General features: G+C 37.6%; 2 protein-coding genes and 1 long non-coding RNA gene across 4 annotated transcripts in view; all 3 read right to left on the minus strand.

Moving 5' to 3' along the window:
• LOC122084370 overlaps positions 1–1,188 on the minus strand; it is a 4,391-nt gene extending 3,203 nt beyond the window's left edge. The window contains exons 1-2 of one of the 2 annotated variants that reach the window (XR_006141884.1): positions 778–1,188; positions 514–708 (exon numbers count right to left, since the gene is read on the minus strand). This is a non-coding gene — a long non-coding RNA (uncharacterized LOC122084370). Of the gene's footprint in view, positions 1–334; positions 709–777 lie in introns of those variants that run through there. The other variant, XR_006141883.1, reaches the window with a different exon arrangement.
• A 2,885-nt stretch (positions 1,189–4,073) lies between these two features.
• Positions 4,074–5,106, minus strand: LOC122085201. Its single transcript, XM_042653673.1, has 2 exons — positions 4,526–5,106; positions 4,074–4,407 (listed from the first exon to the last, which is right to left on the minus strand). Exons 1-2 carry the CDS (start codon positions 4,668–4,670, stop codon positions 4,178–4,180), a joined length of 375 nt encoding a protein of 124 aa, XP_042509607.1. The 5' UTR covers positions 4,671–5,106; the 3' UTR covers positions 4,074–4,177.
• A 2,391-nt stretch (positions 5,107–7,497) lies between these two features.
• On the minus strand, positions 7,498–8,154 carry LOC122083285. Its single transcript, XM_042651037.1, has 2 exons — positions 7,930–8,154; positions 7,498–7,862 (listed from the first exon to the last, which is right to left on the minus strand). Exons 1-2 carry the CDS (start codon positions 8,126–8,128, stop codon positions 7,630–7,632), a joined length of 432 nt encoding a protein of 143 aa, XP_042506971.1. The 5' UTR covers positions 8,129–8,154; the 3' UTR covers positions 7,498–7,629.
• Between the last annotated feature and the right edge of the window lie 4,960 nt (positions 8,155–13,114).

The following is a 13,114-nucleotide window of genomic DNA, read 5'->3' on the forward strand; positions in this document are numbered from 1 at the left end:
AAAAAAAAAAAAAAAAATAGTATAGCTAAGCCTTAGTTGTTCACTGTTGATTGATCATTAGACAACCATGAGGTCGAAGGTTCAGGTCTTCAATATTTTGTTTTATTTTATTTTTTTTAAAGTGAATAATAAATGCATTAAAAGAAGGGGAGGAAACGTATAGCTTCAAAGGAGAAGTTACAAACTAACAAAGAATACAAAAAAACCATACAGGGCATCAATTCAAGCCCCACATGGCTTCAGAGAACTTCTACAGACCAGCCCAAATGTTCAAATAGAAAAGGACAAATCAGTCCAAACCGAGAAAAGAACCAGAGACTCTAATCCTAACATCTCACCAAAAGGCTTCAATATTGATTAGTAAGGGAAGAGAAATTACTAAAACTTACAACAGATGATAACTAATTTAAATCTCATCTCATACTGGACAATATTGATGAAGTAATCAAACATAAACTCAAAATAAGATGTGGAAAACAACTAGCAGTCATATGATGATCACTTGCACCATACCTAGTGAGATGATTGAAGAAAGCCTTGCCAAGAGGGTGGGTGCGTCACTTTTCCTATAAGTCGTAGAAGGTCGTGGATTTATGTTCCCACCACCATTCCCCCTCCCTTTATGGCCACCTAAATGTAAGAGCTTCACTTCCTCATATCTTCTTCTTTGCCCATCTTTCTCCTCTAACCCAATCGTCACATTTGAACCTAGAATATCAAAATCAAGTTATATAATCACAATTAGTTTCTAGTTTTACTATCAACATATAATCCTACCATGTGGCTGCGGCTTTTCTCCTCCAATTTGTCCCAGTAGCTCAGATCTTGTATGTCTAAGACCTGAAAATGCTTGCAAGCATAGGATGATCAAGAAGAGCCATCGAAGTGATTTGATCTTCATATCTAATTGGGTATAAGAAGAATGCAATATGGCCTTTATTGGGTTTTTTTTTTTTTTGGGGTGGGTGGTTTTCATTAGGAAGCAGCTGGTTAGGTTTATAAAGACAGAAAACACATGCTCGGCCGAATTGGGTAGGTTAGTATCAATGAGCTGTTAATAAAAAAAAGTATCAATGAGTAATTGAGTTAAACATGAGATTGACTACCCAACTTTCGAGTATGTGCAGCATATCTTATCTGATAAAGACGTACTCAATACATGAGGTTTCTAATACTACAGGAGGTGTGAAGAGGTCATAATCTTTTATGAGTTTATGAAAAGAATGTATTTTTTCTTTAGCGAAAAGTTCAAAAAGAGTGGAAGACATCTTTCAATTTGAAGATTGAAAACTTCATCCAAATATCCTCAATGAGTGGAGAGTGGAGACATTAGAGAATGATAGAAGGAAGGAGAACGAAACTGACTTAATCTTTCTAAGTGCAACATTTGAAGGAATATGATGCGAGCAACTGAATTTTCTTTGGAAACCCTTCCCCCTCACCCGTCCCCCCCCAAAAAAAAGAGTTTTTCTAAGGATAAGCATGTGTATAAGAATCAAGCATCATGCTAAAGTATCTATCCTAAATATTGGGACAAAGTTTTCTGTCCTTAGAGGCCCTTGCGCCATAGATACAAGGGCATGCAATGACCATGATGCCCCTACCAGGGGTTACATCCCCCTATGTGTAGCCCCTGCATTGCAAGATACAAATGCTTTTGTAATCTAAATTATTTTCCGTTAAATGCCCTTATATTTGTAATAGCATTGTAGTTGAAGAAAGAGCAACTTTGTCATTTTAACTTTTTTGGTATAAAGAAAGATGCAATTATGTCATTTTCAATTTCAAGTTCATCCAAAACTTCAGATCTTCCCAAGTTGCATGAACTTCAGATCTTCCCAAGCTCCAAGATTTTGACCCCAACAGAAAGAATTCTTCTCCAAGGCAGTGCACTCAATGAAGATGCTGGTTGCAGTAGAGAGGCTCGCAGGTGGAAGAAGAAACCAAAAGAAAAAAAAAATTTGAGATATGGTTCAGCAAATTGTTTGAGCGGATGGCTATGATGCCATGCTAATTCACACAAGTTTGATCGAAAGTCGAATTGCATTGCTCTTTCAATTGAAACCATGGAGGAACTAATAGATAAATAGTTTGTTGTTATGTTTGTCTTGAATTCTTGACATGCTGAATGGTATTTTTTTCCGAGTTTTGTGATGGTAGCAGAGGGAGCCCATGAGAGAATACCGCAAAATGAATTGCTACGACTTTATGGGTTGACCTGACTTGTTGAGCAAGCGTTGTGAGATTTGGGGGTTTCGTTTTAGGGTTTTTGGACGAGTGGTCTTGTCGTGAGTACGGTTATTCTTGATGGCTCTCCGTTGTAATCTTCTTTCATTATATTGAATCACCTCTTCTTTGCCCGAGGATGTAACACACCAAATCGATGTGTGAACCTCATTAAATCATTGTTTGTGTTTGTTTTCTTCATATTTTCTTTGGTGTTTGTTCTAATACTTAACTAAGTGTTGTCTATGTTTGTTTTCTTCATAATTTCTTCATATTTTCTTTGGTGAGTATGTGAGGATGGACCTCAGTTCGGATCGGTTTCGGTTTAGGATGTAAGAACTGTCAATTCAAACCGAAACCAAATCGAATTGCTTTTAAAACCAAAAAAATGAAAAAACCTTATTATCGTTAAGAGAGATTTTTTCAGTGGTAAGTATCTTTTACAATATATCATCACATATTTACATGCTAAGACAATTTTGGAGTTAGTAATAGCCATAAGGCCTATAACTTGAGCCCATTATGGCCTTTGGTCTATCACAGTTGTAATCCAAAAGTGAAACCGTTTTCATAACCGAATTAAACCTACATATCATAACCAAATTGGAACCCAAACCAAACCGAATCGAATTGAATCGGATTATCTAAATACGGAACTGAGTCTGTTCTCGGTTTGATTCTAATCCACCTTATCATTATTCGGAACCAAACTAAAACCAAACCGATTGACACCCTTGTACTTAACACTACTTTTATGGCCAAGAATCCTAAGAAAGGAAAATACAACTAGATAAGGAAACTTGGACAAAAGAACTAATAGGATACATGTATCAGTGTCTTATTCAAAACACAACTGATCAATCATACCTGCTCAGTAGCATGTTTATGGAGACCAGCTTCAGATCAATTATGACGCTGCCTTACCTCAGAATGTATCGGTTGCAGGCATTGGAGTTATAGCGTAAACCATTTGGGATCTTTGAGTTTTACTATTTCAGATCCAGCCCCCTTTCTAGCACTTTTTTTTTTTTTTTTTTTACTGTGAATGTATTACAGCCATGTTTTTAGAGATGTAAATACAGTTGTTAATTCTCTAACTCAGAAGGCCATATCATTGACGTGTAAAATAGAGGTGCCCTGCTTATAAATCTATATTGAAAAAAACAAGCCGCTCTCTCCTTCCCTCAACCTATAGAGGGGAAAAAAATCGACCTTATCAATGTTAGAGAAACCAAGAAAGATTACCTCTTAATTCTAATGAAAATGTTAAATTCACAAAAATGTGTTATTTTCTATCCTTATTAATTGGAATTTGTCATTGCCAAGACATTTTTTTTTCTTACCAACCAAACATATCCTTGCAAAACCCTCAGAAAGTCCATAACCTTCCTCTCCCATCATTTCATTGACCAAGAAAGGAGCATGCATGAGCCAAACATCTACCAGTAGGGTACCACTGATCTCCATGTAAGACACTGTCAAGCCTAACCTTTTCTAATAGGTCAAACAATCCTCAAAACTAGTAATAGGCACCTAATAGATATAATACCATGACATGATCCTTCCATTCTCTAATACCATGGCAATGCTTCAGACAAGCATCAACAATGGCCTTGATAACACCAAAAGATTAAAAAAAAATTCATGAGTAAACCAACAAACAAATTTGTTTCCCCTCTTAACCAAAGGGTTAATACAAATTGAATGAGCCTACTTGGTTAGGATATCTATAAAAATTGTCTTAACATCTCAATTGTTGCACTCAATCCTTCTTTGGTTTGATAGAGCTCATACCATAGTAATTGGCATTTATCCTCATCTATTTATATGTGCTTCAGCTGTAATTGTGAAGAAGAGAACATCTATTATAGCAGTAGTATGATCTTGCTTGTTGGTTGATTAATTATACAAGTAACAACAGATGAGAACCATGGAAACCTCTTTCGCGTGATCAAAAGAAGGAACTGAAGACTTGTAGTAATCCAATGCTGACTTGCAGAACCACACCAATTACTAAAGATGAGCTTGCTGGGTAGGTGGATGCAGCACCACTATGACGAGGCCGACGTAAATTGCGAGAGCTAGCTGGGGACCCCTTCCGTACCTTTGTATGCACCATTTTCACTTCCTCAGATATTCTTTCCCTTGTTTCTTTATCTATCTCTATCCTTGCATTTGAACCTGCAAAAGCAAATTAACCATCATTTTGTGGTAGTTTTAGTTCTCTATTCTTCTCTTCACCATAAGAAAAAATGAAATTAATAGAGCTACTTTAATGATAGATAACCATAATCCTTACCCTCAGACTCTGTTCCTCCATTATTTTCTGAAAGTTCAGAACCTGCGGCATCTGCAAGGGTGAAGGTAGTGTCACAGGCTGACCTCAAAACTATTTGCAAGAATAGGAAGAAGAAGAGGAACCATGAAAGCATTTTGAGATTCATGTGTGTGTTTAACAAGGATGGATGGAGATGCCTATTGATTTTCAGTGAGGAGAGGTACTTGTTTGGGGGATTGGGTTAGTGAAGATTAAGGAAAAAAGATGATCAAAGGAAATTAAATCATTCAAAAAAGTGAGTCACCTGGCAAGGCAATAAGGTTCTGAATAGAAATAAGTTGGAGTATCAAGTCCCCATTGAAAAGGGCAGAGCACTTGCCACCTCTGAAAGATTACTTTGGAACCAAAAACTCGGTTAAGGTTGTGAAGCTGACCATCTAATGAGATGCTAATCTGTGAAGGACATTTGTGGGTGCTTGAATGTCAACTGAAGGGAGGACTCAAATCCTCTGCGGTGAGCGGTGGACCCAACAGCTGGGAGGGGTCCGGCTGAAGGGGTTTGATTTGATTTTAGTCAGACTGCGAAGAATCACTCCTTTTGCTTTCCGCCACGCTTGACATCTCTCTTTTAGCAATGAAATTCAATATTAAATTAAGTCCTGATAAGGGAGATCTAGAACGATAAAAAAAGAGATCATAGAAAATGGGTAAAGCTTATAAAACGTTTACGCAGGGAATATATGCTTAATTTTCCAGGCTAACATACCCACAGCTCAAGGAAAGGTAAAGCTTCTTAAAGCCAAAAGCCTTCTGAGATGCACCATGGATAAGGGGAATATGCTACAATGTGATGGTATGTCCGGGGTTTCTTATGAGTTTTGGGTTCTGCTGCAGAGCTTCTTGGTCTAGAAAAACTTAGGATCTGGATCCCCGTGAAGGGTATTTTGTTTAATCCCAAGGTAAGACTACCATGTGGATTGATGAATTTGGCTGTTAAAATGGAATTTTGTGATCAATCTCAACCATATATACCTCACGATGTATGAGACTCTTCCCATTAGAATATGACCTCCTCTCGAAATGGTAGTATGGTACCAATTTTTTTTTTTTTTTTTGTTGAATAATTATATATGTTAAATCCCAAAGGAAAAAAAAAGATAAAAGAAAATTACTAGACAAATGCCACCAAGAGGCACTTAGACCAAACAAACAAAGTGAAAAACTTTGCTCATTATAGTGTTGACTAGGGGTGAAATAGGGTCGGGTTGGGTCAGGTTTCTTAAAACTCCAACCTAATCTTAGATCCCCAAGACCCATCTCAGCCCAACCAACCTGGCCCCTAATTGACCCTGACTGGGCCAGGTTGGCCTTAATTGACCCTGACTTTTGTCAAGGTCAGGTTAACCTTGATTGATTTTGTTTTTACGTCGGGGTTGGCGTCGGGCTCACATTAGAAAAGTATAATGAATATTGGAAGCAATTACGAAATTATGCATTTAATGAATATAGAAACTTCCATATACATTGGAATAATAATGAATGATCGAGATTTCATTATTCTGAATAAAAAGATAGGATGACAATCTTAAATTATATTATATAAATCAGGGTTAAACTTAGGGTCGGATTAAGTTGGATTGGGTCAGGCCTAGGCCTCAACCTTGACCCAAGGTCAGTGTTTTTCAACCCAAACCCGTCCTCAAGGTCAAAAATCTTAGCCCATGCCCTATTCAGGCTTAGGGCGGATTTGAACCATTAGGGCCAAACTTACACCACTAGTTTGACTATCTGACACATTTTTTAAAGCACTATATTTACAAGGGCCGCTACCAAAAGCTCCAATGATAGGAGTTATGATCCAAGTTGTTTCAAAGTCGGTTGGGACATTGTTATTTTTAAAAATGGAAAATGTATTTGTATATCCTTAAACCCTGGCTATGCAAGGAGTGCAAAGGAATCATAAGTTAGACGAATGTTCGAAGGATGGTCCAACGCAAGGGGATTAGGAATCATGGACACCATAGTCTGACCTGATTATGAGGAGATGGTTAGAATCCTACAGCAGGGTGAAGCGAGCTGGTCTTGCGAAGTCTTTCCCTTTTTAACTTGATATCAGGAACTTTTTATTTCAGTTTAAATGTTGCAAGGTTGAGAAGAAAAACAGATACATGATTTCATTAGCTTATGATGGTAGCTAGCAAAGCTAGAACTGATAATATTTCAGGTTGTACAAAGGATAATCGTTTATTTTCTTCGTTTTAATGAATTTTATTTTTCATTAAAAAAAATAGCTTTATATTTACATTAGTATAGATCAGATTTGTCTAAAACTTAGCTTATGATTAAAAAATCATGTGGACAACATGTTCACAGAATATAACTAACCCTTGAACAAAAGTATTGTAGTACAACATGGCAGTAAAACCATCCACCTGGAAATTGGTTCCCGCATTATTCATGTTTGGAAAACCAGTTCCCCTTTGGATTGAAGGGGTAGGAAGCTTTCGCAGTAGAATCAGTCTTGCTGATCAGCATCAGTAGCATGATTGTGACAAATGATGCCCTTTGCTGGAGAAAAAGAGGAAGAATATCTTCACAAAGCTTTTAAGTATAGGATCTAAAATAGGTTCTTTGGAGCACTTGTGGACTTCATGAAATGTTCCTTGGAATCATATTCCATGACATGTTTCCTATGGTTTAAAGTTTCATTTAGATATCTTTGTTTTCTCAAGTCCCTCTTTCTTGTTTTTGCCTATATAATAGAAGGGACTCACTGTACATCATCCACTAAAAAAACGCAAACCCAATACATGTGTAAGGTAAGGGAGCGAGAACTACGCAATTTTACCCCAAAAATGTCGAGAGGCTGTTTCAACCTTGTACATCATCCAATCCTTCACTAAATTACTGTTATTAATCAAGAAAGGGTTTATAACTCCAATATAGCTAAGCATTTGTTGTTCAGTACTATTGATTGATCATGTACACAACCATAAGGTCAAAGATTCAACATGGCTTAAATATTGATTGACAAGGGAAGAGAAAGTACTAGAACTTACACCAAATGGTAACTAATTTAAATCACATCTCACACTTAGACAATATTGAAGTAATCAAACATAAATTCAAAATAAGATGTGGAAAACAACTAGTAATCTTATGATGATCACTTGCACCAGACCAAGTGAGATGATTGAAGAAGGCCTTGCCAAGAGGGTGGATGCATCACTTTTCCCATTAGTCTTAGTAGGTCGTGGATTTATGTCCCCACCACCATAAGCTCCATTTCCCTTCCCTTTATGGCCACTCACAGGTAAGAGTTTCACTTCCTCTAACCCAATCTTCACATTTTTTGAATCTGCAGAATCAAATTCAAGTTAATAGTTTATTTGGTGAAGAACACAAAAATTACTGGAAAATCTTACCATGAGGCTGTGCCTTTTCTCCTCCAGTTTGTCCCAATAGCTTAGAATCTGCAGTATATGTATGGGTAAGAGTGATTTCATGTGCCAAACCCAAAAATGCTTGCAAGCATAGGATGATCAAGAAGAGCCATTGGAGTAATTTTAGCTTCATATCTGATTGCTTATAAAAAGAAAAAAAAAATGCCCTTTGGGTTTTCATTAGGAAGTTGGATGGGTTTATAAATAGAAGAGAAAAGAAGAATATCTAAGCAATGATAAGACAGGGGGTGACTAAATCTCTAATGAAAAGGGGCAGTGCAAAAGCAAAATATGAAAATTGAATAGGGTTTTGATTGTCTTGCATGTATGAGGTACTGATTTCTGGAGCATTAACTAACCCACTAGTGAGCTAGACAGGCCTTGACTCACCTTAACTCTGTCTCAGAATCTCAGATGCATTGGAGCCAATGCGCATGGCTTTGAAGGCTTAAAGGGATTGTTTGTTTTATGAGTTAAAGGATGGGTACCTAGGATTTGGATCCTCTATGGCATAGCATGGTGTTTGACACGCGTCCAATGTTTAGATACGGTCTGCAACTGCTTTGGTTTCGTGTTAAGGCGTTTTTGGCCATTGAATGTGCGCTGAACACCATGTTGTGCCACATAGGGGCTGAATCCGTGTACCTAATGCACAAGGCTCCTGACATGCACTATAGAGGAGGGTTATATTCTTTTATGAGTTAATGAAAAGAATATATTTGCTTTAACTTCCCATTTCCGAAAGTTTGGAAAGAGTGGAAGACATCTTTTAATTATCTTTCTAATTAAGTCAACATCTAGGGAATATGATACGGCCAACTGGTGTTTTTCTTTGGAAACCACCCAAAATGAAAAAAAGGTTTAGGGATAATCACTAGCATAAGACTCAACTCTCAAGCATCATGGTAGAATCTCATTTAGATGATGGGGGGATATTTATACTGAATTCAATATTATATAATCTGCTTTAACCTCTAAACTAAGATGCTTATATTGGTTCCGATAGAGTTGATTGGGAAGCATATATAGGGATTTTCTTTGACAACCCTTTAAAGTATTAAATAATTTGTAATCTTACTTTTTGCCCTTTGATATAATACAATTTTTTTTTTCAAAAATGGTAAATGGCAAATGGTAATAATGTCATTTTACATATGTACTTACATGACAACGACAACTTTTGTTAATGACATAATAATGCCATTTTCAACTTATTTTTAGAAACCCTTATTATACCCCTATCTTATAAATATTTTGAGAATAAAACAACAGACAATTAAAAAAACGTTCAAAGTAATATTTGTTAATATTTGTTACGTTCAAAGTAATATTTGTTAATATTTGTTGATTCTGAGACTTTGTGGATATGTATTCAATGTCATCATGAAATTTTAAATAAATTTGATTATAATTTAATCTAAACTACAACATGCATAATGCTTTTACACTTGCTTTGAAAATCTTAATTTTACTAAATAACAAAGACTAATGGGGATTAGTAGGGGAAAAAAAATTAAAAGACACATATATAATGGTGGGACATACAATAAAGATATGTCACAAAAAATTGACATGTGGTTTATCCAGTGAATTTTTTTTTTTTTTTTGGTAACAGTGTATATTTTCTTCATCCAATAGTTATAATGGTCAATGGAGATATGCCTTTAACCGAAATTTAAAAAAAAAAAAAAAAAAAAAATATATATATATATATATACAGAGATATGTCACAAAAAAAAAATTGACATGTAGCTTATTCAATGGAATTTTTTCTTCATCCAATAGTCATAATGGCCAAATCACCAATCCACATGGTAGAAATTGACAATAAAATAGTTATCAAAAAAATTTTGACAACAAAATAAGAAGGCCTCCAAGTTTATATCTTAGTTCCCTTTTTCATAAAATTTTATCCCACACAATCCCTCGATCTGCACTTCTTATTGGGATTCAACACCGATCTTGTTATAATGCAAATTAGCTCTAGTAAAATTTTTGTTTGCACGTCACATCGGTGATCTACGTATTTCTAGGTGTTTGTTCTAACAGGATGTGAACTTGATGGCGAAAACCAAGAAAAAACTGGAAAAAATCAATCTAAACGCGAAACGATTCTGATTTTGATTGATTTGTATTAGATTCGATTTGGTTTTGATTTTCACATTGTCAAAATATAAACTAAACTAAAACAAGACCGATGTACACCCTTACTAGGAATAGCCATTGATGCAGGAAAAGTAAACATCCTACATTCTTTGCGTTGCCTGTGGGTGTTCACGGTCTGTGACAAAATTCAATTTGGGCTACCATTTGATTTTACATAGCTTGTGATTGCAACTTGATTTTCAAATTAAAAAATGGATTCATATCCTCTGTACAAAACTAACAAACCGCTCTTGAATGAAATTGGGGATACCCCTTTGATATTCCCACAACCCTCTTGAATCAAGGAACTTCATGACATGAAATTAAGATAAACTAAAGATGCTACTGTGAAACACAAATGTAGTCGGGAGATCAATGCCATGGATGCCTCAGACTTCTTCGAATGCGACTGGCTTGCTCCGCCTATGATGCCTGCTCCCCTGGATGGCCTAACTCTCTTCTGGTGGATGCCAAGTCTCCCAGCTGGAGCTACAGGCAGGGGAACCCCAGAAGGCTGCCCACCCAACTGGACAAGTTCGCTACAATCTCCATTCCTTGATTTGGTCACACTCACACCATCTAGAGCAGAGACATTGAGAAGCTGAGAAGAGAAGAGGACAGAGATGAGAAAGAAGGCTGATAGAAATCTAGTACTCTTGACCATTTTTCTTGAGATATAGGAAGAGGAATTCATATGGGTGGGATTATGAAACTCGTTTTAAGCAGAGGATAAGGATTGAAGGGTATGGAAGTATATGTATAGGGCCAGTGGTGGTTCATCCATACAAGTTATCATTTAAGCGACAGAGTCAAAGTCAGGCATGGTGGTCCATGGTCAATGGTCCATTGAGGCGTCTGTGGGTGCTCAACACCATGGAGACTTTCCTTAATCTCTTCTGTAGGATGCCCAGCACCCTGGAAGCTGCATCAATGGAAATCCCAGACCACAGTAAGATTACCCAATCAGTTGGACAAGATCACTAGATTCTCTATTGCTTGGTTTGGAGAAGAGAAGAGGATAATACAGATTGATAAGGAAAGATGATAGAGAGATCTAATGTTGAGCTTCTGTTTTTGAGACACTAAAAGAGGAAGTCATATTAGTTGGAACTTCTTTTTCAGTGGGATAAGAACAGAATGAAGTATTGAAATAATAATAGTTGGTGGTGGGGATCAAATCATGAAAATGGAAAAAGGGTCCTTGAATTAGTAGGTCTCATCATGGCTTAAAGCAATTTTCTCATTATTTCTGGTAGTCAGCCAGTGAAGCATTTTGATTGCAGAGAGAGGCTAAGACAGTGACCATCATGGATCATTGGGTCTTACCTGGGGATAAAAATCGTCTGTTTTTCCTGATCCCTGTTTTGCTGTGTTTTGCTAGCTGCAAAACATGACACGTGTCCTCCTTTAAATCTGCGGTTGAGATTGTTTTCGTTGGTCTGTTGTTACTAAATCCGGTTTAGATCAATGGATGACTCGAACCGTATGGAGTGGAACCGGTTCTAACAAACAACTCATAACCAGGTTTGAATTCAAAATCCCTAAAAACGGAGATTTCTCAATCAAGAGGAAGGAGATCGTTGTTGCAGTCCGGTGATCTCGGTACCAAGATTATGGGTTGTGGGTTACTCGCACGATGGATCTCCGTACTCTCGCTGCCCAATCTCTGGACATGAAGGAGCTTAAGAGCGCTGGATTGAAGACGCTGGCGTTGGTGGTTCTTGATAAAGAAGTTGCGAAACCTCACCATATTACGATGAGTAACTGGGAAGACGTACCATTCATCAAGAGGAAGGACCCAGACGACACTGTTGATTCTTCACTTTCATTCCTATAAAGTTTTAGATTTTCTATAGTCAACTATCGGTGCCTAGGTGTTCAAGGGAAATTTGCACAATGTACAAAACCTTAATCCTGCTCAACAAAACGAAAGGAAAACAGGAGTCCCACAATGGGTTCTCCGGAGACAAGGAAAGAGAGAGGCGCCCCTTGCCAAAGAAGCTTCAAAACGTTCAACTTCTTCATTCACTTCTTCGAAGAACCAAAAATTTCCTCTCTGCACTTGTTCAAAGAACTTGAAGAGTAGCCTTTTCTGGTAGCGTAATTCAACCTGGGAAGCAACAAATAACTCCTGATTTCCTGAGAAATGGAAAATTAGCGGGTCCCGTATGGTGCTTACTTCCTAAGAAATAGGAAAGTGAATGGTAGGTATTCCTTGGAATGCGCGAATTTCCTGAGGAAAGTGGCGACTCGGTCTGAATCCTCTGGAGCGCTTATACTTCCTAAGAATTAGGGAAGTGGTGTTCTACTTCGGATCCGTCTCCTTTCCAATTATGTGGTGGAAATTTAGGTTCAAACCCATTTAACCCCTCAAATGCCTCCAGCCGACAACCCTCTTCTCGGATCAAATTGAAGTGTCGGCGCCCCTCTTCGACCAGGCCGCAATGGCTACTTGCAGTCAAGATTCCAAGGAAGTCCCTAGGCAGTCAAGATCGCCGGACTGCAACAACGATCTCCTTCCTCTTGATTGAGAAATCTCCGTTTTTAGGGATTTTGAATTCAAACCTGGTTATGAGTTGTTTGTCAGAACCGGTTCCACTCCATACGGTTCGAGTCATCCATTGATCTAAACTAGATTTAGGAATAACAGACCAATCAAAACAATCTCAACCGCAGATTTAAAGGAGGACACATGTCGCATTCTACAGCTAGAAAAACACAGCAAAACAGGGATCAGGAAAAACAGACTCCCTTACCTGGGCCGTGGACCATACTTGTGGTTCAACAAGAGGCTAACGTGGCGTGCTCTGAAAATTTGAAGTATTATAATCAAGGAGGCTACTGTTCAAACAAGCGCAGCAGATATGAAAGGTCTATAATGAAGCAGCCATGGTCCATGGTGGCGTGGACTCCAAGTCTTCAGGTATTGATAGTTTTTCTTTGATGCCGACTAATTCCTAACTTATTGTCTACCAGAGGAACCACACTACTACATGCCAACCAAGTACTCCTTTCTTCTTAT

This window comes from Macadamia integrifolia, chromosome 7 (assembly GCF_013358625.1).
Source record: "Macadamia integrifolia cultivar HAES 741 chromosome 7, SCU_Mint_v3, whole genome shotgun sequence".
Taxonomy (NCBI): domain Eukaryota; kingdom Viridiplantae; phylum Streptophyta; class Magnoliopsida; order Proteales; family Proteaceae; genus Macadamia; species Macadamia integrifolia.